Raw genomic sequence first — 23,227 nt, 5'->3', positions numbered from 1 at the left:
GTGGGAAAAGTCACTGGAGAACTAAGAGTCCTAAAACTGAGCAGTGTGAAAATCAATGCTTAGCATATAGTTGGTTTAGACTAGGTTTCTATCCTTGAGGATAAGACAGGCACACTTAGAATACACGTTCCTGAGGTCAATCCTTTAACATAAGAGAAAGCCATCACAGCTTTCCTGACATTTATAGCGGACACTGTGGCATACTATCCAGATATAACGTCTACCCCCAGCCCCATCCCTCACCCCCACACACCCATTAAGCACTCACTTCCCCAGCTTCTGGCAATGTTGGATGATGGCTCTCAGCTGAGTTCTCTCCAGGTCTTTTCTTCATCCTGAGGATATGCCCCTTAGATCACATGACTAATCTATGCAGGGATATAAAACCCTGCCCTCTTGGCTTAGTATGGCCCAACTACAGGGCCATCCTAGCTCTCGTTTCTGAGGACTCCTGACTGCATCCCAGCCTAATTCCCCCCTATTTCCCAATCCTACTACTTTTACTACCTCAGAGATGTCGATCTTGAAATCATTCCCATTTAAACTTTCCACACCCTAATGTCCATCTCTGAGTGTATTTCCCCAGGGAACTTGGCCTGAGACAACACTTTAAACTCAAAGCCAAAAAAAATCATTTGATTTTTCACTTAAACACCAAACTATTCCTGTTGAATTTTTCTTGCCTTTTATTGACATCTATTAAGAAAAAAAATTACCTTCAACCTTTTCTGACCCTCAATGTTTTGTGAACATGCAACACCACCAATTAATGCTTCGTTCACTCGGTAGAGCACCCAGACATCTTGAAGTTTTCCATCCCCACCCAAAACCACTTTAATGTCTGTTCTGCAAAGTCAGGGATATTAAGGGAGCTGAACCCCAATTAAAATACTCATTTCGAAGAACATACCTGAGTGGGGGACCGGCCTTTCATTTCATTACAGTGTTGATACTGCAGGGCTTGTATTTTACTTGTTTTAAAAGACCTTCCATGTTCATAGCACAGTATTGGCGTTTTACGGATTTGCTGGACTATGGATATTTCTATGTCACGTGCATTTATCAAAATTGTGTTGAACCTGTACGTCACAGAATGCTCAGAACGTTTAATTCATAATTCATCTTTATTAAAAGTAAAACCTCTAAAATATATGTAGAAAATAATGTATTGGGTATTTTCACATCCAAGGTAGTCATTAAAAGGTTAAGAGGAAGGAGGTCTTGTTTCCGATGATTTACAAAGATCTATCTCCAGTACCCTCGACCATACTGAGATTTTAATTCTTGTCATCTGAATTTGTTTAAACTGTTAAGCTTTTACATTGCTTTAAAAAAAAAAAGGGGGGGGGTGTGAGAGAGAAAGAGAGAGAGAGAGAGAGAGAGAGACTTCATTCATAAAGTCTGTCAAAGATAATCATAAAACAATGTAGCAGTCATTTAACCCAAATACCAGTACCCTCTAAATGGAATGCAGTTTTTCATTCAGTGAATATTTGGCCCTGAGATACTGGCTGCTGGGACGCAGCCCTGGAGGAGGCACCAGTCCTGGCCCCCAGAAGCTCCCCATCTTCTGGGGAATCCAGACATGGAATAAGCAATTACAAGCACAACGTGGAAGGAGCTTCTCGGGGAGTTAACCTCCCATGAAGGGGTGAGATTTCCAACTGTTTTCAACGTCATCTTATGCATTATACGAAGGAGGGGAAAGCCTAGGAAAGAAATACAAACACAACATCTGAGAAAGGGGAGTGCCAGGGGAAAACTACAGCTATTGAAGACGACACCCCAGGCGCAGCACATGGTGGTTTCAAGACGTAGCTCAACTTTTAGTTTTACTTCATTTGTTTGTGTGCCTAAATCGGAAATTAAGCCAAAAAGCATGAAACGAGACCTCAGGGAACTCACATCCTCATCTCAAGTAACCAAAAGTAATACTTAAAACCTAAATGGGGCAGACAAAAGATTTCAAGAGCATCAACAGCTCAGGGAATATACATTAAGCCTCTTGCTTTATATTCAGAAAATTAGAAAACTGGGCTCAACATGTATCTCAGAATGTATTTAATAGAACTTGCATGGGTTAGCCTCACCGAAACAAGCTCACTGCTTTGAAGGCCCTTTTATACCAGCCCTTCATTCTATCACCAGTGAAAATTGTTTACCAAGAGGGGGCAGTATGGGATACAGATATCTCATACATTCCTTTAACGCTAGTTGGACTTTTCAAAGTAAAATAGGACTATGAAGTCACAGCAGTGGGACAAAGTGCCACTTTGTTTTCAAACGGCACATGTGCTTTGTCCCTTGGGAACCTTTGGTTGGTTAGACTTTTTGTTCAGGAGCCATTTCATCAAATGTGGTTCGATTCCCAGGCTAAGACCTTCACCGACACACTCAATAACAACATTCCTAAAAATTACAGCCAACTAGAAGTCCTCCCTCTGGTTTCTCTTCTGTGCTTTGTAAATATGTACGTCTTTGTCAGGATCGTAGTGAACCTCAGTCACAGTAAACTGCCTCTCCAGCATCGCCAAGAAGTCGTTATCTCGTTCATAGCGAATTCGGCAAGCTAAAAGAATCACGGAGCGGTTGCTACAGAGATGTTCCAAAGTCTGAAGAAGATCTGTGAATGTTTCTTCTAAATATATGATATCAGCTCCAAGTATCAGGTCAAATTCTCCAGGTGAATAACTCCCCAAATTTTGTCCCCAAGTCAGCTCCTTAACAACAGCTTTGGGTTGGATATGGGGAGGTAAGTTGGCTTGAACATTTGATTTAAGAAATTCTAATGCTACTTTTCGATCCGTGATAGTCACATGAGCACCTAGAATGTGGGACAGAGAGAGAGAGTCATGTGCACATCAATACAACTAACAGGTAGGGGTGTCAAGTCAAGCGGGGGGTGGGAGGGGGAATGTCTCTAATATTCCACCTGAAATCCAGAAGCTCATGCCCTTCAGGGATGGCTGCAAACGATCAGAAAATGACCAGAAGCTCCTCTGCACCGCTTACTGGTAAAAGTGAACTTTGGATTTGCCCCTCTGACACATCTGTTTGCTAAGTTGTGCCTCTGAAGTGCAGAGCCCCCCAGTGACCCAACACTGAAGCTTCTGGATTCTGCAGGTGGAACTGGCCCACCTCCCACAGGTATCTACCACTACATTTTATTCATTAGCTCATGATCTTCGAGTCAGTAGACCTGAAGGTAAAATAGAATCCACAAAAGAAAAATCTAGGAGCAAATGATTATAAAGACAACAAGATACCAAAAACAGGGAAAGGCTACTTTCTCAGGTCTAAGCTTTAACAAGAATCAAGGAGGGATTAATTGGCTATTAAGAAATCCCAGTCCACATCTCCTTATGCTGTTAGGAAGCAGCCAACCTGTATGTATTTAAGTTATATATATATATATATACATGTATGTATATACACGTAAGTTATATACATATATGTATGTATGTACACATATATATGTATATATTTTGAAAAGTGGTTAAACCTAGAAATTCCTAGATTGTACTAAATTACCGTAGGTTAAAACGTGAGATCATGTTTACTAAATGCTGAGTTCCTGCATGCATACGGCAAAGGAGGCAGTATTTCATCAACGTTTCTCACGAGTTGTTTACCATGAACTAAATGTTTGCCGGGAACCAATACGGCTGGGAGAAGACCGAACTGTAGTCACCCTGACAGCAGTGAAGCAACTAGCTAAGGCCGGCCCTGAAGTACCTCATCTGCGCTGCAGGAACTGTATGCATAATCCTGTTCAGTTCTGACTTTGTAACTTCTGAAATTTAACGTAATTTCCATTCTTTCAGAAGATTCTCGCTTCCGTGCCTTCTGTAGTTTGTGACCTTCGTGGGTCACGCCCCCACGGGGTTCCACACCGGCTACGGCAAGCACCCCCTCAGCGGCAGCTGGTGGAATTCAATCTGACGTTTACAGTGCTCCGTGTGACCCTGACAAAGGTGCTCCGGTTGTTGGACTTTACAAGCACGCACCTACCGCGTTGACCATTCTGGCCGAGCAGCGCGCTGCCTCAAGGAGAAGAACGCAGAGTCACTTCCGGTCTCCCCCCACAGTCAAGCTCACAGCCAGCCTTTTCCTGGTTTGACTTAGAAATTTATGTCTGGATTTCGTAACAACGGTCTGTATTTGCTGGCAATACTGGAGTGATCTAGTCTTTTGTAGATCACCTTGGTGTTCATTTGAATACTTTTTGCACGTAGACCTTTCCGACGCCTGTCTCGGAGGGTTTCTGAGGTTCTGAGGCTACTTCTAATCTGCTAGGTGTTCCAGGAGTTTCGGTAGGACCTTGATGCGACTTGGCCACTCCTCTATCAACTGCATAAATATCCAAGTGGCTGCTAGCGACCACGGGACAAAAACCCCTACCTCAGAGCTTAGATTCAAGTGAAGAGACAGGCAATAAGAGGTGTTTTTGAAGTCAGAATGACCAGTACGTTAGTTGGAGATACTCACTCACTAGGGCAAAAATAAAGCAGGAAAGAGAGACAGATGTCCAGAGGTAAGGAAAGCGGGTGGGACATTGCAGACTGAACAATAAGGGAAGGCCTCACCCAGACAGTGACTTAGGCGAAGTACATCGCAGGAGGGGCAGTATCCCCAGCAGGCAGAAGAGCAGGTACACAGGCCCGCGGTGGGCAGGCCAGGGCAGCCAGAATGGTAGGAACGAGTGCAGGAGGGACAAAGCAGAAGATGAGGCCAAAGGAGTAACAGGCAGGAGGCAGACCACCGAGGGCCGCACACGTCAGGTTTCAGAAAGGCTTTGGCTTTTTCTGAGAGGAGAAGCTAATGGAGAGTGCTGAGCGGAAGCGCCAATGAGGTTAGACTTTAACAGACTTTCTAGCAGTAGGGCCAGGCCGGAAGCAAGGGGCCTTGTGACGAGGCCCCCACAGTGACCCAGGTGAAGGAGGCTGGTGGTGTGCCCCTTTGCTGTAACCACGCCACGCACCCACCCCGGGGCCAGCTCCCAAATACGCCCACCCAAGAGCAGCCAACCCTGACTCTGCCGGGAAGCTCTTCCTTACCACCCACTCACGTTTCGTCACACAGACGTCCGTCCCTGAACACGGCAGCCCTGCCTGTGGTTTCCTTTTGGGTGTTTGTTTATGGAGAGGAGCACAGGGACGTCTTAAGTGTCTTTTAATCTATCAGTTTCCCTACAATCTTTTGTTTCCCCTTTCAGTTTGGGGAAGAAACAAATCATTTGTCCTGTAGTTTCCCACAATCTGGATTTCACCGACCGTGCCATTTTATATAGTTTAGTCTGTTCCTCTCTCCTCTGTATCTCCCGTAAATTTGACTTTTTTGAGCAAGGCTATTTCAGAGGTGGTGATATGTTCTTCATCAAGGGGTATGTAGTACCTGGTAAGCTGTATTTCTGTGACGTGAACAGGCATGAATACCCAATGCCCAGATCTTTAATTCACTACATTCCTTTTGCATTTGTTTGTTGAGAAATTTCTATAAAGGATAGTTTCTTTCGATTATAGTTTGTTACTCATTTTGTATAGGAACTGAATAGGAAAGGCAGGATAAATTTTGCTCCTCCCTCCCCTTTTATAAACTGGACTCCAAAGCAGCCTCCAGAGATGACTGATGAGGTTTATTCTGTTGTTGTATCATCAACTCACGGATTAAACGTATTTGATATATTTAGATCCAGTGCCATTATCAATATTGATGTTCAAATACTGCCAGCAGACTTTTGACACAACCCCATGTTGTCCTTGTTAGCCTCCTTGCTATCTGGTGGGACAAGATATCCCAGGTTCATCTTACACATTTCCCACTACAGAAAATACATTTCTGTTAGACATCGTCAAAACTTTTTGTTTTGGGTACCTGGGTGGCTCAGTCCTCAAGCATCTGACTTCAGCTCATGGTTCCTGAGTTCAAGTCCCACATTGGGTGAGCTTAAGCCCCACTTCGGGTGAGCTCGAGCCCTGCTTCTCTCCCTCTCTCTCTCTGCCCCTCACTCACTTGCACCTCTCTCTCTCAAAAAAATGTTGTTGTTGTTTTCTGTTTTCAGATGGGAGCCAGCCAGTTTGCAGGCTTATGGGAAGGGTCAGGCAGAAAGAGGGAAGAAAAGTGACAGTGTGTGTGTGTGTGTGGGGGGGGGGGGGGGGGGGGGTGGCTGCGAGCACATCAGGAGCAAAGGCAGAGACTGTGGGGCACAGCAGGGCTGGAGGCAGTGAGGGAGATACAGAAGTTCTCTTCTGACCGCATCAGTCTCCTCAGTGAAATGAGAAGATGCGTCTCTGGCTGGGAGCGTGGATGGAGGAAGAGGGTGGGAGGAGGCTGGCAGAGTAGGAGAGGAAGCACAGTAGCATCCACTGCCCCCCCCCACTTTCCCCTCCCCCCCCTCAACATTCCTGGATTCTCAAGGTGAAGAGAGACCCGGCAGCAGCCACATTCGGCTGCACAGCCACAGGCCTGGAACAAGCAGAGGGCCGCCCTTCGCCTGGAGGTTAGCCTACAGGAGAAGCGGGAAGGGCAGAGCCCCCACGACTGAAGACGGGAGGAAATGCCCCCCCTGGGAGGTTCACAAGGTGTTCAGACAGGTGCCCTCCAAGGCAAGGCTGACTTCATGAGGACTAATGGGCAGGGACCCGGCACCACACACCCCGTGGCCTCTCACTTGGTAATGGACAAAGAACATGTAAACGCTTACCATCACTTCCCATTTGCACTTCTGTGAGCAACACCTTGGAACATTTGAACACGTGCTATGTACTAGAGACACAGAGACGAGCAAGAAGATGCTTGGCCTCTAGAACCTCAGCCTCATGAGGGAGAGACCCAGAAACACAACTGTGATACACTGTGGGGAGTAAAATATGGTAACCTGGAGTGCCAGGAAAGTTTCACAAGGGAGAAATTCTCCGAGAGGGCCAGAGGTCAAAGAAAGGATTTGGAAGGAATGGAAATCTGAGCTTACACTGGAAAGACGTGGCACTAACCAGGGGAAAGGGTGAAGAAAGGGCATCCGAGGCAGAAGGGACGGACCAGAAGCAGCGTGTGCGTCCCTGGAACCGAAAACAGCGCGCGCATCTGCAAAATGAGCCTGACAGTCCGTCAGAATGAGGTGAGAGCCTCAGGGGTGTTCGGCCGTGGGGAGGCAGAGGGGTGTTTAAGTACCGGCCACCCAGCACTTCTGCATCATGGACGGGCCACTTCAGTCTACTGGGAAGTGGCTCTGAGAAGACAAAGCAGAGGCAGAGAGGTCAGGTGGCAGGGACCTGCAGAGCCTCACGGAGGAGACAGATGCTGAGAGCTCCAGCCGGGCGGGGCCAATGCAAAGGGAGAACTGGAATCAAGAAATCCTTAGAAGATGGGTCAGTGGGGCTGGCAGGGCTGGCGGGGGTGGTTATGGGGCGCGGGTGGGCCTGAGTGCGCACTTGGATGGCCACACTAACTCAAGAGAACAAAAGGTCGAGTTTGCAAAGGGTAGAAGAGTTCAAGTTTAAACACACATACTGTTTGAGGCGCTGAGAAACAGGCAGGTAGAGATGCCCAGCCTTCAGTGAAACATACAAAGAAGTGGAAAGCTCAGTGGAGATTTACACTACAAGTATAGAAAACTAAAAGACAACTTCTTCCTGAGCATTATATTTTAAGACTCTTCCTCAGACTTGGTTGGGCATCAAATCACCTCAGAAGCCTTTAAAATCCAGATTCCCAGGGGCCTGGGTGGCTCAGTCAGTTAAGCGTTTAAGGGTCTGACTTCAGCTCAGGTCACGATCTCATGGTTTGTGGGTTCAAGCCCCACATCGAGCTCTGTGCTGACAGCTCGGAGCCTGGTGCCTGCTTCACATTCTGTCTCCCTCTCTCTGTCCCTCCCTTGCTTGTGCTCTCTCAAAAATAAACACCAAAAAGAAAAAAAAATTTTTTTAATTAAAAAAAAAAAAAACCCCACATTCCCTGACCCCACCCCAACTTACAGAACCCTATCTTTAAAATGGGATGATTTTTTCTAAGAATACTTTCCACACAGTATAAAGAGATTTTCAAACTAAGGACGAGGGTGTGAGTCAGAACAGCATTCCAATTCTAACTCCACAATCCAGGAGTGTTGTGACCTTGTGCAAGTTACCTAACCTCTGTTAAGCCTTCATTTCCCGAGGGGAAGAGAGCTCCAAGTAGACCTCCCCACCAGGCAGGGGGGCGCGGTGAGAAGGACAGACTGAATAGACAGAATGTGGGAACTGCCCAGTAATTAAAAGCTGTTTTTTTCTTTTAATAGGAAAATCTCATCACCCGTTACTCAAGTTCTGCATAGAACTTACCAGGTTTTTTTCCCTGGCTTTTTAATTGAATCTGTCTTTTCCTTCCTCCCCATCAGAATTAGAATGGAAGCTTCCTGAGAAGACTGGAAGCCTCAGCACCTAAACCCAAGCCTGGCATATGGTGGGTGTTCCCTGAATTTGGGAATAAATGATTCGGGTTACGAAAAATGAAAATACTTTTTTAAAAAGGAGAACAATCAACCTCTGACACGTTCAAAATCACCACCTATTCTAGTTCTCGCTGCCTCCATTCTAAAGAGTAACTTTTTCTTACCCTCAGGTCTCACCCTCAAAAGCAATGCCTTATACTTTGCAGTCACAACAACGGGTGTGCAAATCACACAGGAGTGCAGAGAGATGCGCACGACAGAACATGAAATGAGACACACATATGTGTACGTACATACATATGTGCATACACACACATACACACACCTCTATAACCACGATTACAACTGTGATTAAATATACAAGTGGAGGGGCGCCTGGGGGGCTCAGTGGGTGGAGCGTCCGACTTCAGCTCAGGTCAGGATCTCACAGCTCGTGAGTTCAAGCCCCGCGTTGGACTCTGTGCTGACAGCTTAGAGCCTGGATCCTGCTTCAGATCTGTGTCCCCCTCTCTCTCTGCCCCTAACCCACTCGCATTCTGTCTCTGTCTCTCTCAAAAGTAAATAAACATTAAAAAATTTTTTTTTTTTTTAAATACAAGTGGAAGCAAAAGAATGGAAGGAAATAAACCAATATGCTAACAGTACTTATGTTGCAGAGTCGTGAATAACTAGAATGTTGTAGGCTTTTTCCCCCTTTATTCTTCTTCTAGGGCTATTTTTGAAAAGAGTTACATCACTTTTGTAAGAGAAACATTACTTTTCATGATTTTCTAGTTTGCCCAACTCTTATTCCAGAACTATTTGAGTATCTACCACATGGCAAGTGGGGTCTGGCTGGGGCCAAGGACACACAGGATGAGACACAGTCCCAAGCCTCAGGAGCTTCAGCCTGCCAGGAGAGACAGACACAAGAAACACGGGCTTGTAAGAAAGGCTGGGACAATGTGGCAAGTATACCAAGGGCTGTGGGGAGAAGAAATAAGGCAGCAATGAATTCTGCTCCGCGGCAGGAAAGGATTGAAAGAGGGGGCGGTGAAGCTAGGCCAGGAAGCGCACCTCCCCCCAGTCACGAGAGAACACCGTGCTGTTCTGTCCCAGCCCACTCCTAAAGCCGATTGTCTTGTGGGGCGACAACTACCTAGTCCCCCACTCTGTGCTAGTCTTTAAAGAACCTCATCATCCTGTTTCACCCAACCTCACAGATCCGCATTTCTAGATCACAAACAGATATACTCAGAGGAGCAATTAACATTTATTGAGCATTTACTTTGCGCTAGTCAAGGAGCTGATTTCTGTGCATGATCTCATTGGATCCTCAATGTGGCAGGAACTGATTATTATCCCCATTTTATAGGGAAATTGAAGTGGAGAGATTAAGCAACTTGCCCAAGGTCACACAGCTAGTAAGAGTTAGAAAAGGTGTCAAAACCAAGTATAACTCTAAACCTATGCACTTTGCCAACTAGCAAGTCTCTGCACCAGCCGACGCAGCTCTGCATGAAGACCCGCTTGTCCAGAGGAAACAGAAGAAACCTCATTTCCCTTCCAGTTAACTCCTCCCACATCAGCAAACTTAGTGTCAAGGAAAGACAGTAAGTGTCTGATGCACCTGGTTTGAGTCCTCAGGTCTCCACTGACCAGGACTCCACAAAGTGACTTAACCTCCCAGAACCCCAGTTTCACCGGCAAAATGAAAAATTTTTAAATGTGGGGCGCCTGGGTGGATCAGTCAGTTTAAGCATCGGACTCTGGATTTCAGCTCAGGTCATGATCTCGCGGTTGTGAGATGGAACCGAGTTGGGCTCCTCGATGGGCATGGAACCTGCTTGAAATTCTCTCTCTCTCTCTCTCTCTCTCTCTCTCTCTGCCCCTCCCATGCTCATACGCACACTTGCTCTCTTTCTGTAAAAATAACATAACATAATAAAATAAATAATAAAATAAAATAAAGTAAAACAAAATAAAAAAATGAAACCTAACACCCACGGGAATGTCGTAAGGCTAACCTGAGGAGAACAAAAGGCAGTGTACGAGCGAGGGCCTCATCAGTACCTGAAGGTGCCGTGGTGTTGGATGGAAACCTAGATCCATTTACACACCGTTAACTACCAGGCTGCCCATGTTCCCCACCACATTTTGGAAGGCTAGATCTAAACACAGAAAAGAATACTAAAAAAAGAAATAAGGTACCGGAAAGAGAACACAATAAACGAGGGGCTTAAGTGGGTCCTCGAGCACCTGTCCACAATGGAGTGGAATTCTAGCTCCTCACCACCAAAGTGTGGTCTGAGTACCAACAGCGTCTGCATCATCATCCCCTGGGAGCTTGTTAGATATGCAGGTTCTCAGGCCTGACCCCAACCTACAGAAGCAGAAGCTGCATTTTGACAAGAGCACTGGGTGACGATATTGAAGTGATGAATGTTATATATTGTATCTTAGAGGCTGGTCTACCCACTGGGTGGCTTGAACGGCATGAGCCAGAAGCTGAAGAAAGGAGTCAACAATAAATAACAAAATAAAAACAAAGCTTAAAAATACTGTAGGCCTAAATTAATATCTGTGTACCAAACAAACAAAAAAAAAACGACAAACCTCGATACCAATTCAGAACCGTATACCGCGAAGAGAATTTTTAAATATAAGATGTCAGTACAAACTACAGCAGGGCCGGCCCTTCTCAGAAGAGACGAACCAGCAAAGTTTCCTCAGCAATGAATGAGACTATCTGTTCTACCTGCCTCGCAGGGTTAAATCCAACAGAGTACAAGAAGGCCCCTAAAGTGTAAAAAACTATGTACATGAACACGACAATTTTCTTTGAACTGAAAACTGCCTTCTGATCATACTGTTGGCATAAAACTGAAAGGGGCAGGGACCTAATTCAGACAACCCAACTGTCTCCTGAATTGCAATTCTAAATGCCCAAATAAACGTGTGTTTGCTTAAACAAAACAAAAACAAACAAACAAAAAACCGAAGGGGGCAAAGCAGTCTTTCATGGGAAGTATAAATAACAGGATGAGAGAAAGAGCAAGAGAGAGAGAGAAGAAACGAGGCTTACTGGAGTTAAAGACACCAGCAGGTGACTCCTAAGTACAGGGGACAGAACATCCAGTAAGGGAAAAACCGGTCTGGGTCTGTGTCACGGAAGCAGCAAACACACCTGTCAACGAGCTCCACTCGCAAAGGAGGGAGCCAGCATACGGCACTCACCCAGCAGGGCAGCCACTATGCCCACCAGCCCGGTGCCGGCCCCCAGCTCCACCGCGCGGCGGCCCCTCAGCTCCACAGCTCCCATCTCCAGATATGCGGAGAGAACGACGGCCTGAGTCAAAACACAGCGTTGCGTGTCAACGAGTGCCGAGGACCCCAAGGGTTTCAGGCGGGCTTTACACTGGCAGGAAGACATCACACCCTCTCTCCCACTGCAAGGTTGCAGTCCCAGTTTAACAACACACACAGAAACTCGGCTGCTGCTGGGAGATGACCCTAGAGCTAGAGCGGACGCAGCCTAGGCCCCACCGAGGTCCCTCCTGGGGACAGCAGGGGTCGATGACGGTGCCCACACAACATAGGGTGCTGCTCAATCTGGGAAGTTTCATTTCTTACTGTGTCACTTAAAGTTTACAAAACGACCCCGGTGGAGCTTACATGAACAGTCTCTGTGATTTTGCTTAAAGGAATGTCCAGTTCCTAACCCAAGTTCAAGGCAGCTAGGCCACAATGTCACCCAAAGGAAGAGGCAGAGTGGCTCCCGCCCGGGGCTCCTGGAGCTGGGTGCTCCTGCATCACTGGGGGCCCTCACCACATATTATCAGGTATGGGAAAGGAAGTTTTGGACACCTGATGCATGAGTTAGCATTTGCATACAATTCTATAAAAGCATTGTAGGAGCGCCTGGGTGGCTCAGTCGGTTAAGCACCCAACTTTGGCTCAGGTCATGATCTCATGGTTCGGTTCACGGGTTCAAGCCCCGCATTCGGCTCTGTGCTGTCAGCACAGATCCTGTCTCCCTCTCTCTCTCTCTAAAATAAGCATTTTTTTTAAAAAGCATTGTATGTTGTTAACATGATTTTTAAATAGAATTTGTCTTTCACAGCCACATACTAGTAGCATAAGTAACAATTCCTCTTCTTGGTGAGCATTCAAAAGGCTCACCCATTCCTCACTATTATGTGCCCTATTAGTCGTTCTGGGAATACTTTCCATGTAATCACCTTGGACTAGATTCCTAGAAGAGGCTACAATACATTGAGATGTTTACACCTGAATGTTTCTCTAGCATCCCTGACGCAATGTTAAGACCACAAAATTACATCTATCATTTATCCAACATTAAATGAGTTCCCACTGCGAGCTGCTTGAGGGCAAGTCACTGTCACAAAAGCTGACAGAACAGTGCTGTGAGAGGAAGCAGTAAAACAAAGCAACTAATAGTATAATTTTGTGACCATTACAACTACGGAAAACTTCAGGAAAACATGTGATCTTCACTTTGGGCTCTCCCACTTTTTACAGTATTCTTTGTGCAATATTTTCAAAATGAAACTTAAGTGAAAAATTAACTTAATGAGAGTCCAAAGCAGTTAGGGGATTCCTGCCTTCCTTCCAGCTCTCCCTCCCTTTTTCCTGTTGGGTATATTACTGGCAAGTAATTTACTTTCCCTCAGCTTTCCTTTATTCACCCTCAAAATGCAATCTTTTGGGGTTGGGGGAGGGAGCAGGGAAGTAAGAGATTCCAATGGGTATAAGTATTTTTGGAGGGGCTGGGGGATGAAAATGTTTTTAAAACAGAGCATGGTGATGGTTACACCTCTCAGTGAATTTACTTTTTTAAAAAATCACAGAATTGTATAAACAGGTGAAATGTATGGTATATAAATTATATCTCAATAAATCTGTTATTAAAAAAAAAAAAAGAAAAAAAAGGAAGAAGAAAGCCAGTCTTAAAATCAATTGTGGTCAGAGGCCCCAGGGTCTTACTTACCGCGTCCCAAACCACTGCGGCAACTCCCAGCTGTCTCCAGTCCTGCCGGATCCGGATCGTGTGGTTCGCAAAGGAGAAGGTGGCAAGAGGTTTGTGGAATTTCTGCAAGCCCATTACCGCTGTCTCCTCGTAGGGCACCAGGGCCATGTCACCGGCATCCAGCTCTCTGCTCCCTCAAAGCTGTTGGGCAAAAGAATCTCGCGTGACGCTAGGGCCAGAAATACTCATTCTCTTTTAAATTGCTCCAAATGTTTTTTTTTAAGGTCGTTTTACATGTTCAAAAGAAGAAACACAGGTGGGGGGAACCTTTGTCTAATTCCTTTTGCATGGCTCTTCCCCTTCTGGGGAGAGAAATTTAGTCCTGAATCCATGCTAAAAGGTGTCTTTGGGCACAAGAACCCAAGACCGTGCAACTCCTGCAGGATGCCCTACGCACTCTGCTGTCACCACTGGCTGAATTCCGAACCCAGCCGCGTTAGAAGCGGAGCGGCGCTGACCGCCCAGGGCCGCGGAGAACGCGGCTCTTTCTAAACTGGCCAGGCCCACGCAGACTGCATCTACCGCCCGCTGCGGCCGGCAGGGTAGTTCCTGCTGTTTTGCTTAGGTGTTCCCTCCACCCCCTCTAAATTCAGTGCGTTCACTAGTCACCGCCGAGGACCCGAACCAGCACTTGGACTGGGTGTTAACGGTTTGATTATCCGGCTTTTTGACACCAGCTGGATATACACGGTCGACGCAGCTCCAGCTCGCCGAGACTGGAAGTGAAACACACTGGCGGATTCCGAGTCGCCGGCGGGGAGAGCGAGAGCCCGAGTCCGGGGTGGACTCGGGCGTCCGCGGCTCGGAGGCCTGCCCCGAGTCCCCCGAACCCGCCGCCCCGGCCCCCTCCTAAGGGCCGACAGGTACGCACTCGCTTCCGGCGGGCCCCAGGGCTCCGGGAACCGGTGGAAGTGGGGGTCGGGCAGCCGGTCCACTGGGCCCTTCGGGACCCCCAGCCACGTGGGACGGGCTCTACACCGGGAGTGCAACGACACAGCCCAGCCCGAGGCGGGCCTCGCCCCTACTTACCGCTGCGGATCCGGCCCCGCGTGGCGCGCATTGTTTGCCCCGCCCCCAGCGCGGCTGCCGCAACCACCCGCCTTAAAGGGCCCGGACCCGAGAGACCGACGGGCGCCTGCAGCGCGGCAGGCGGCGGGGGTGGGCGGTGCGCGCCGGAATACACGCGTTTCCGGTCCCACCTCCCCCAGACAGGTGTTTCCCGAGCGCTGGGGTGCGCGGCGTCGCAGGTGTGCTGGCCGCGCCGTGGAGGAGGACGCTGGGGGAGAGGGCATCAGGCCTCCCTCCGGTGGGTCCCCAAAGTATTCAGACCACCAAATCGGTTTCCCGGCCGCCGAGGGCAGCGTGGGCGAAGGCAGCAAGGTGTGGAGCCGCGGGTAGGTGCGCGGAGAAGGCGCGGGGTGCTCTGGCGGCCGGTGACAGGGAGACCACCAACCTGGCGCTAAGGTCTTGCGCTGGTTCCACCTTCCTGTGAGCTCGTTCTCACCCCTGCGCAGGCGCGCGCGCACTGTGTGTGTATATGTGCGTGTGTGTATTTGCGTGGTTTGGTTTTGGTTTTTTTCTAGTTTGTGTGCTCTCCTGTTTTTCCTGTTAAAGGTGGCCAGTTAGCAGGTGTAGGAGAAAGTTTGCTCCGAAGCATACGTGGTCACCCATTTGTCCTCGCGTCACCAAAGTGAGGACCGAATTGGCGTCATCACCGCTTGGTGGCAACAGAGTAGGAAAAGTGACAAAGCCCTTGTCAACTAGAGCGCGAACTCAGAGTCCGCACGCGGCGCCTGGGCCTCCATAGTAAAACGGGCTCCGGGGACGCAGGGAAGCCGGGGGGCGCGCGATTGGCCCCACACCCGGTCCCGGGCGTTGCTGCAGTCCCAAGGCTCTAGTCTCCCTCCTTCCAGTGCCCACGTTGGTGCACCTGCCGATACGACACCTGTGTTTGACGTGAAAGCCACTGACCTAGGCTGCTGGCCCTTGGAAAGCGCGGCTGGAGTGAGCACCCAAGCGTACGACCGCGCGGGGTGTCCTCTTCTCGGGAAAGGTTTCCTTTCCTTCCAGTATTCTGACCTCCAGCCCCGTCCCCCACCCACCGCCGCTCGGTCACGGCGATTCTCAGCCCCGGCTGCACGTTAGAATGTAGGAGAGCGCTTTTCACTCCCCCCCGCCTGGACTCTGCCAAGGGAAAGTCTCAGTGTGAGGAGACCCGAGCACTGGTACTTTTAAGAGCTTCCTGGTAATTCCGCTTGAGACCTGCTCTAAGAGCCTCAGGCCAACCCTAAACCATCCCCTCGCCTCACCTCGCCCCTCCCCTCCTGCAGGGGGCGTTCCGGCCTCTGTAGACATTTCTTTAACCTTCCAGCTGAAGACTGGGGCTGCAAAGCGGACTTCAGTGAACTTCCAAGATCAGCAGTGAAGGTCTTTTACCAACTTTTTTTTTCTTTGCTCAGTTTATTTTTATTTAAAAAATTTTTCTGTAAGAGAATTTATTTTTGAAGCAGTCTTAAGTTCACAACAAAATTGGAAAGAAGGTGCAGATTTCCCATTCACTCCCAGCACATGCAGAGTCTCCCCCCATTATCAATATCCCCTAGCAAAGTGGGACATTTTTACAATTCATTAACCTCCATTGACACATCACTATCACCCAAAGTCCATAGTTTATCTTAGCGTTCGTTCTTGGTATTGAGCATTTTATGAGTTTGGACAAATCTATGATGGCATATATCCACCATTATAGCATCATGTAGAGAAGTGTCACTTCCCTAAAAAAACCCGTGCTCCATCCATTTATCTCCCTCCCTCCTCCATAACCCCTGATCTTTTTACTCAACTCCCATGGGTCCATACAAAAGAGTGCAATTACTGGATCTTATGGTAAAGGAATGTTGAGTTTTATAAGAAGCCACCAGACTTCCCAACTGGTCGTACCATTTTGCATTCCCACTGGCAACCAATGACAGTTCCTGGAGTTCCTGTTGCCCCACATCCTTGTCAGCATTCAGGCGTTGTCAGTGTTGTCAATTTTAGCCATTCTGGTGGGTGTGTTGTAGTTGTTGTAATTTGCAATCCCCTAATGACCTACGGTTGTGGAGCATCTTTTCATATGCTTATTTGCCACTGTGTATCTTCTTTAATGAAGTGTCTGCTAAGTCTCTGACCCACTTTTTTCTTTATCCTATCTTATTTATTTTCCAGCTTTTTTGAGATATCATTGACATATTTAAGTTGAAGGTACACAGGGTGATGATTTGATACATGTATATACTGCAAAATGATGACTACAGTAAGGTTAGTTAACACATCCGCCATCTCACATAGTTATAATTTTGTGCACGTGTGTGGTGAGAGCATTTAAGATTTACTGTCTTAGCAACTATCCAGTACATGATACAGTATTGTTAACTGTAATCAGCATGCTGAATATTAGATGCCTAGAATTTATTCATCCTATAACTTTGTACCCTCTGAACAGCATCTCCTCGTTTCCCCCACCCCCAGCTCCTGGCAACCATCATTCCACTCTGTGTTTCTATGAGTTTGGCTTTTTTAAAAATAGATACCACATGTAAGTCATATTATAGAGTGTTAGTCTAGCTTCCATCACTTAGCATAGGGCCCTCAAGACCCAACCGTGTTGTTGCCAATAGCAGGATTTCCTTCTTTTTTATGGATGAATAATATTCTAATACATATGATATATATTATATGATATATATGTCACACCATACACCACATTTTCTTTATTCATTCGTCTGTCAACAGAACTAGGTTTCCATGTCTCGGACATTGTAAATGATGCTGCAATAAGTAATATTTGCAATGCTGTAAATAATGAGGGTGCAGGTATCTTTTCAAGATAGCGATTTTGTTTCCTTCAGATATAAACCCAGAAGCGGGATTACCGGATCACAGGTAGCTCTGTGTTTAACTTTTTGAGGAGCTTTCCACACTGTTCATATTGTTTTCCGTAGTGGTTGTACCAAATTATATTCCCACCAACAGTGCACTAAGGTTCCCTTTTCTCCACATCCTCTCCAACACTTGTTATCACTTGCCTTTTTGGTAGTTGCCACTCTAACAGATGTGTGGTGATATCTCAGAATGCTTTTGATTTGCATTTCCCTGATGAGTAGTGATGCCGAGCATCTTTTCATGTACCTGTTGTTTGGCCCTTTTTTTTTTTAAATTTTTAATGTTTATTCATCTTTTTGAGGGGGGAAGGGGCAGAGAGAGAGAGGGAGAAACAGAATCTGAAGCAGGCTCCAGGCTCTGAGCTGTTAGCACAGAGCCCAATGTGGGGCTGAACCCATGAACCGTGAGATCGTGACCAGAGCTGAAGTCAGTTGCTTAACTGCCTGAGCCACCCAGGCGCCCTCCATTTTTAATCTGATTATTTGCTTATTGTTGAGTTTTAAGAGTTCTTTGTATATTTTGGATAACAATCTTCTATTAGATATGTCTATTGCAAATATTTTCTCCAAGTCTGTGGCTGGTCTTTTAATTCTCTTGACAGTGTCTTTTGCAGAGCAGAAATTTTTGTTATAATAAAGTCCACCTTACCAATTCTTACTTTCATGGATATTGCCTTTGGCATTGCATCACCAAACCCAAGGTTATCTGCATTTTCTGCTGTGTTATCTTGTAGTTTTATTGCTTTGCATTTTAATTTAGGTTTGTGGTCCATTTTCAGTTAATTTTTATGCAGGGTGCAAGGTCTGTGTCTAGACTCATGTTTTTGCATGTGGATGTCCAGTTGTTCCAGCACCATCTGTTGAAAAGACTGTCTTTTCTTCATTGTATTGTCTTTTCCAAAATCTTTGTCCAAGATCAGTTGATTATATTTATGTAGGTCTGTTTGTGGGCTCTCCATTCCACTAATCTGTTGGTCTGTTCTTTCACCAGTTGTCTTGATTATTGCAGCTTATAGTAAGTCTGAAGTCAGGGAGGCAGTCCTCCAACTGCCTTCTCCTTCAATATTATTTTTTCTTGTCTGGGCTTCTCTCCCTCTCCTTTTCCCTCTCCTGGGGTCTCCTTTCTCTCTTACCTCCTCTACGTCTCTGTGCTGCTACTGCCTCTCAGCTTTCCTCTCTTCTCATTTTCTTCTTCTCTCTCTTTGTCCCTTTCCTGTGGGGAACCAGGATGGGGCACAAGAAAGATGGTGAAAATGTAAATTCTGCCTCTAGTACTTTAATTGGGGTGACAAGTAACTCCTAAAGCTCCCTAGACCCCAGGCTCCTCGTGCATAAAGCCTGGCCCCTCCTTCCTTCCTTCTCCCTCCTCTCTGCTGTTGATTCTCAAATCACACCAAAGGCTTTACAAAACAAAACCTTCACAACCTCTCCAGCACTCCACTCACATAGGACGTTTCTCTGATTGTATTTACTTACAGTTTATCTAGAAGCTGTCCTTCACTCTTTCTCAGTACACCGAATAGCAGAAGCTGACAGAACACAGGTGTGAAAGAGATGGAAATTTCAAGCATTAGGTAGAAGTTTTGAGTGGGTGGCGTAGTTTAGCTTTCCAGTAAAGTAGATCTTGTTTTGGAGCTTTGCCTAGCTCATAATGACTCCTGGGCCCCCAGTGGCAGCATCAACTAAGACTACAGACCACCTTTATCCATCCGGGATTCTAAGACCTGAAGACAGTTCTCCTGACAGTCTTGCTGGGGATATGCAAAAAATAGATTCACTTTCTCCATGATCCAAATTTCAAAGTGCAGTTCAACCATAAGGTAACAATCTGTAAATGATTGTGCTTTTTCCTAACAGCAAGGGGAACTGGGCTTCTTTTCTGGGTCCCCTCCTGGACCCAGACAACTGAAAAGGGAACGTGTTTGGGCGTCTCCTCCAGCCCAGTGGGTTCCCTATGCACCTTTAGACTGTTGGCCTCTTCATGCCCACGCACCCCCTTGTAGGAGACAAAACTTTGGATGGGATAAAATGTAAGTAACTACACCCAGAGGCCTAGGGTTGATAGCTTTTTATTTTTATCCCCATGATCAAATTGCCTTTTCTCGACCACCTCCCCAGAGAATAATGATGGAAGGGTGCTTATTGTATTGTCCCTTCTGTTTTTTGGAACTAGTCCATGTACTAGGTCATAGCAGAAGCAGCCACCTTGGTACAACATGATATCACCCTGGGCCAGCAGGCTGGGGACGTAGTTCTCTCCACAGAGCGAGAAATCAGAATGGCTATTGGACATCTGTTATTGTGATCAGCCCAGCATCCATGTCCCATTTGGCTGGTAGCAGATCCCTTCTGCTAGTGGTCAAGAGCCCGGCCTTTGTGGCCTGGGAGTCTAGGTCAAACCCCAGCTCTTGCAGCTTACAACTCTGAGGCCTTGACTAAGACGCATTCATAAGTGCCTCAATTTCCCCACCTATAAAAGGGGATAAAGTGCCGATTCAATTAGTAAACAGACATGATGCTGAGTTTAAAACAATTTAACTTATCTAAAGTACCATACCCAACAGTCAACTTCATGTAGCATTTGCTCTTAATATGTTTGGGGTAGGGCTGACCTTGGCCCTGGCTCCAGGCCTAGGCAATGAGCATTTCCTTCCACCTGCCTGTGGGTGGTCCAAAGGCAGGCATGTGACCAAAGCTGGGCTTACCTACAGCGGTTCCTGAGACCTGCTGGGACTCTCCAAAAAGTAGAGTGTTGGCAAAGGATATAAAGTCTGGAGGTCCTGTTGGTCACCTGGTCCCAAGAGGGCTGAGCCAGCAGAGGAGGGGGGGGCTGCCTCTTACAGTGCCCTGTGACCACCAGGATCCAGCTGGCTGGGAATTTTCAGTTATTTGAGCTGTTCAATTCCCTAATTAGCTTAAGCCAGGTTGAACTGCTTTCTTTTGTCCCCTGCAGAAGCAAAACAATCCTGACGCATTCAGTCTGGGCTGGACCCTTGAACAAAGGAGATGTTAAGTCCATCAGCATGGTGTGCGTGGAGTGTGTATGGGGTTGCAGAGAACAGCTGGGGGCTCTCCTGTCCACAGCTTTTCCTGGCTGCACCTGGGTTCCCAGGGCCCATGGGCCACAAGTGTAACCTGAAGATACATTCCCTTCTCTTGCTTAAGCTGGCTTGAGTGCCTGATGCACACAAGAGTCATGATGAGTAGTATGTTTTCTGTTGTTTGTTTTTAGAAAGTGCAAAGTAGACTGAATGTAAACATTCTATAAGATCCCGGTGTATAATTTAGCCATATCTAGCTTACTGTCGTACTTGCCAAACAACAGACAACGATCCTAGCAGATGAACATGTGTTTGAAAGACAAAAGTCTCCTCTCCACACTCACTGTCAACAGATGACCAGAGTTAGCACAGACTTTGATAAATGTTGGTGGAATGGAAGCATGATCTCCGGAGACATCTTTCTGCCCATTCTAGGAGGAAGAGGTGGCCCCTCCCTATACCAAAAGTGCCACCTCCACCGCAGTGCAGTGCAAGAGTTGGGAGGTTGGGGGGCACCTGGGTGGCTCCAACTTCGGCTTAGGTCATGATCTCACTATTGGTGAGTTCGAGCCCCTGTCCAGTTCTGTGTTGACAGCTCAGAGCCTGGAGCCTGCTTTGGATTCTGTGCCTCCCTCTCTCTCTGCCCTCCCCTGCTTGCATGCACACTCTCTCTCCTCTCTCTCTCAAAAATTAATTAAAAACAAACAAAACACACACACACACACACACACACACACACACACACACACTGGAGCACTGTGGCTGACTCCCCAGCCAGCACCCCGCCACCCCATGGGTCAGTGCCCTGTCTTGCTGGATGACCCTGCCACCTCTCCTTCTAGAAGCCCACTGCCATCACTCGGCCCGCACATGATCTTTATAGCTATGCATTTTAGCGGCTCTCCATTACCTACAAGTTCACTGCATCAAAATTCAAAGACCTCATTTGTTTTCCTTTATACTCTGCCTTGTTCCAGAAAATATTTAAGGCAGTATCTCTCTCTCTCTTTCTCTCTCTCTCTCTCTTTTTTTTTAATATTCTCCATGATCTCACTATAAAACTAGACCTTCAAAATAGTTTTAGAACTCAAACCAAATTATTAGCTCAGTTTGGTCCTGTCATCTGTTGGTTTGAAGGGGATCTCTCCAGGGGACATCTACTCTGTGCTGGGCACAGGACTGCAGTTGAGACCTCAGTCTTAGGGTCTTAGGTTCAGCTGGGCCTCCAGCCCATGAAGTCAGTGTATTAGTTGCCGAGAGCTGCCATAATAAGGGACCACTAACTGGGTAACTTACAAAACACAGCCTCCCAGTTCTGGAGGCTGAGTCTGAAATCAAGGTGTAGGCCAGCCATAGCCCCTCCAAAGGCTCTCTGGGAAGAATCATCCTTGCCTCTTCCAGCTTCTTGTGGCCCGTGGCCTTCCTTGCCTCGTGGCAGCGTACCCCAGGCCTCTGCCTCCATCTTCGTGTGGCCGTCTTCGCCCTGGGGCTCTGTCTCCAACTCTCCCAGTCTTTATAAGGACACCAGTCATTGGATTTAGGGCTCACCCTAATGCAGTACGACCTCATCTTTAAGTAAATCTGCAAAGACCCCATTTCCAAATAAGGTCACATTCACAGGTCCTGGGTGTTAAGGCTTCAGCATATCTTTTGAGAGGGCACCATTCAACCCATAACAGCCAAAGCAGCAAGAACAAATGAGGACAAAAATTCAACGAAAAATGTTTTTTTAACTCTGGATTTGACTGAAACTCACCATTTTGTAGTGGAAACTGGAATAGGATAGTGGTTGAGAATGTGGGTTATTGGATCATAGTGTCTGAGTTGAAATCCTGCAAAGATCTGTTTCCTTCCTTTTGTGAAAGTAGAATAATAGTAATGCCCACATCATTGGACTGTTTGGAGGAGGGGTGGTCAGTGAGCTAAAACATCAATCACCACATACAATACCTGCATGTAATCTTTTTAAAAAAGTTTTTTTAATGTTTATTCATTTTTGAGAGAGAGTGTGAGTGGGGGAGGGGCAGAGAGAGAGGGAGACACAGAATCTGAAGCAGGCTCCAGGCTCCGAGCTGTCAGCACAGAGCCCAACACAGGGCTCAAACCCACGAACTGTGAGATCATGACCTGAGCCACAGTCAGACGCTTAGCCGACTGAGCCACGCAGGCACCCCTGCATATAGTAATCTCTTAATAAGACCATCTATTATTAACTCAGCAGTATTTGACTATTCTGGTTTACTCTTTTCCGTTTCTCATTTAGAATCTTAAAATTTCCAAAAACAAGAACACTTTAAATAAATCCACTCTGTTAACAGCCTTAAATCAAAACATTATTGTGCGCTTAGGCAGGTCTTATCTGTCATTTTGTAAATGGGCTACTCTGTGTTCCCCTTCTGTTAAAGCAACAGGGATTATAAATATCAAGTTCTTTTGACATTGGATTCTATTACAGTGAATGATCTGCTCACATGGGTAACCCTCTATGTGAAGGTAAAATGGACTATAAATATCAAGCCATTGTGGCATTGTATAGCCACTGCAGTGAACAGGAAGAGAGTGGCCACTTGATTTATTTAAACTGAAATTTGCCATAATGATAGCAGCATGAGACAACACCAAGCCATCACCCAAGTTCAAGAGCTGTCTACACAGTATGCAGTTAAAATGAATTTTGTTACCGTGAAATTTCACCTGTGGTGATTTTTTTCACTAATGTGGGCCAAGACAAATTGGTTAGACTACTAATCTCCAAAAAGTATAAGCCTTCAGGGACTGAATGTTGTGAAGGCAAATTGGACACATT

The 23,227-nt window shown here is 46.7% G+C and overlaps 2 protein-coding genes across 7 annotated transcripts in view; one reads left to right on the top strand and one right to left on the bottom strand.

Annotated features, from left to right (window-relative positions):
- Positions 1-1,105: 1,105 nt before the first annotated feature.
- On the bottom strand, positions 1,106-15,402 carry METTL21A (methyltransferase 21A, HSPA lysine). 6 transcript variants are annotated; one of them, XM_049615057.1, is made up of 4 exons: positions 14,329-14,418; positions 13,419-13,598; positions 11,645-11,756; positions 1,106-1,709 (listed from the first exon to the last, which is right to left on the bottom strand). In XM_049615057.1, the coding sequence occupies exons 2-4, from the start codon at positions 13,563-13,565 to the stop codon at positions 1,483-1,485; spliced, it is 486 nt and encodes a 161-aa protein (XP_049471014.1). In that variant the 5' UTR covers positions 13,566-13,598; positions 14,329-14,418; the 3' UTR covers positions 1,106-1,482. The 6 variants fall into 6 exon arrangements, with proteins under 6 accessions (XP_049471014.1, XP_049471013.1, XP_049471011.1 ...); XM_049615056.1 differs by lacking the exon at positions 14,329-14,418 and adding an exon at positions 14,911-15,402 and having other exon boundaries at positions 1,617-2,824; XM_049615054.1 differs by lacking the exon at positions 14,329-14,418 and adding an exon at positions 14,487-14,574 and having other exon boundaries at positions 1,617-2,824.
- Positions 13,788-23,227, top strand: part of LOC125911363 (translation initiation factor IF-2-like) — a 29,273-nt gene continuing 19,833 nt past the window's right edge. The window contains exons 1-2 of the mRNA XM_049615242.1: positions 13,788-13,892; positions 14,135-14,851. Of these exons, the coding sequence (XP_049471199.1) occupies positions 13,788-13,892; positions 14,135-14,851 (822 nt within the window). The remainder of the gene's footprint in view (positions 13,893-14,134; positions 14,852-23,227) is intronic.

The sequence above is a fragment of the Panthera uncia genome, assembly GCF_023721935.1.
Source record: "Panthera uncia isolate 11264 chromosome C1 unlocalized genomic scaffold, Puncia_PCG_1.0 HiC_scaffold_3, whole genome shotgun sequence".
NCBI classification, from domain to species: domain Eukaryota; kingdom Metazoa; phylum Chordata; class Mammalia; order Carnivora; family Felidae; genus Panthera; species Panthera uncia.
Note: the sequence above shows the minus strand (reverse complement) of the source record. Positions and strands in the feature narration are given on the sequence as shown.